Source organism: Vombatus ursinus, unplaced genomic scaffold (assembly GCF_900497805.2).
Source record: "Vombatus ursinus unplaced genomic scaffold, bare-nosed wombat genome assembly UNPS02014817.1, whole genome shotgun sequence".
Taxonomy (NCBI): Eukaryota; Metazoa; Chordata; class Mammalia; order Diprotodontia; family Vombatidae; genus Vombatus; species Vombatus ursinus.
In genome coordinates this window covers 11,262,905-11,264,124 of record NW_020954595.1, presented here as the reverse complement: position 1 = coordinate 11,264,124, position 1,220 = coordinate 11,262,905, and the positions used below count along the sequence as shown (strand labels likewise).

General features: G+C 58.1%; 1 protein-coding gene across 1 annotated transcript in view; it reads right to left on the bottom strand.

Annotated features, from left to right (window-relative positions):
• The window catches only part of KIAA0895 (KIAA0895 ortholog), a 21,280-nt gene extending 20,419 nt beyond the window's left edge, over positions 1 to 861 (bottom strand). Inside the window, exons 1-3 of the mRNA XM_027835813.1 lie at positions 609 to 861; positions 344 to 509; positions 61 to 227 (exon numbers count right to left, since the gene is read on the bottom strand). Of these exons, the coding sequence (XP_027691614.1) occupies positions 61 to 227; positions 344 to 509; positions 609 to 861 (586 nt within the window). The remainder of the gene's footprint in view (positions 1 to 60; positions 228 to 343; positions 510 to 608) is intronic.
• Between the last annotated feature and the right edge of the window lie 359 nt (positions 862 to 1,220).

Sequence of the window (1,220 nt, the reverse complement as noted above, 5' to 3'; positions counted from 1 at the left end):
GGGGGGGCCAGAGAGAGGAAGGTAGCAGCAGCTGGGGGGGCACAGAGAAAGCACCAGCACCTGGGGGGGCCAGAGAGAGAAAGGTGCCAGCAGCTGGGGGGGGCCAGAGAGAGGAAGGTTCCAGCAGCTGGGGGAGGAGGGGGCCAGAGAAAGGTGCCAGTAGCTGGGGGGGGCCAGAGAGAGGAAGGTGCCAGCAGCTGGGGGGGGCACAGAGAAAGCACCAGCACCTGGGGGGGCCAAAACATTTTAAAGACTCGCGGAATTCGAGGTGCTGCACAAGATCTGTCACACACCCAGTGACCCAAGAGCACTGCGGCCCATAGGGATCCCCACTCAAACATACCAACAAGTGGTTTCCAGCCTCTGCTTGAAGACTGCTGAGAGGGAGAACGCCTGCTCCCAGAGGCAGCCTCTTCCACACTGGGAAAGCCGCAAGTCGTTACCACGTTTGTCCTGATCCAGGGGCTGACAGCTCTTTGCAGCTCCGGTCCATCGCCCTGGCCTGTCCTCTGGGGCCCAGCACAGCAGTCTGCTCCCTCCCCTAAGCCGCAGGCCTTCAAATACTTGACCGCAGCTATCCTATCCCGTGACTGTTCTGCTTTCCAAGCCCCATGGCCGCAGGGCCTTTAAACGATCTTCCCATGGCACGGCCTCAGAGCCCCTCACCATGATGGCTGTCCTCTTCTGGATGCCGTCCAGCTTATCAAACCATGAGACCCAGAGCTGAACCCAAGTGTCCAAGTGAGCCCCAAGCAGGCAGAACACAGAGGCTCTCACCGGCTGGTTCTTGGACACTGGGCCTCTCTTCATGAAGCCCCACGCTGCGTGAGCTCCACCAGGCACCCCAGCCCTTTGTCCCATCCACCTTACACTGAAGTGAAGCTGCTTTTTGTAGCCAAGTACAGGGTTCACCTCCACCCTCTGGGACGTTTCTCTTACTGGATTGAGCCTAATGCACTAGAAGGGTCTCACAAGGATTCCTCCTAGTGCTGCGTGTCATCAGAGACCCCTTTCTCCAAGTCACTGATGCCAACAGGAAGTGGTCCAGGGCCCGTGCAGAAGCCTGTGGTCTCCCCGCTGGCACCCTCCTGCTACACTGCCATTGAACCAGCCCGCTGGGAAGTCATCGAATTGGACTGTCACTGAGTTCCCATCTCTCCATCTCCACAAGGAGAGCATGAGATAGTTTATCAAATATCTTGCTCAAGCATAGACGCATT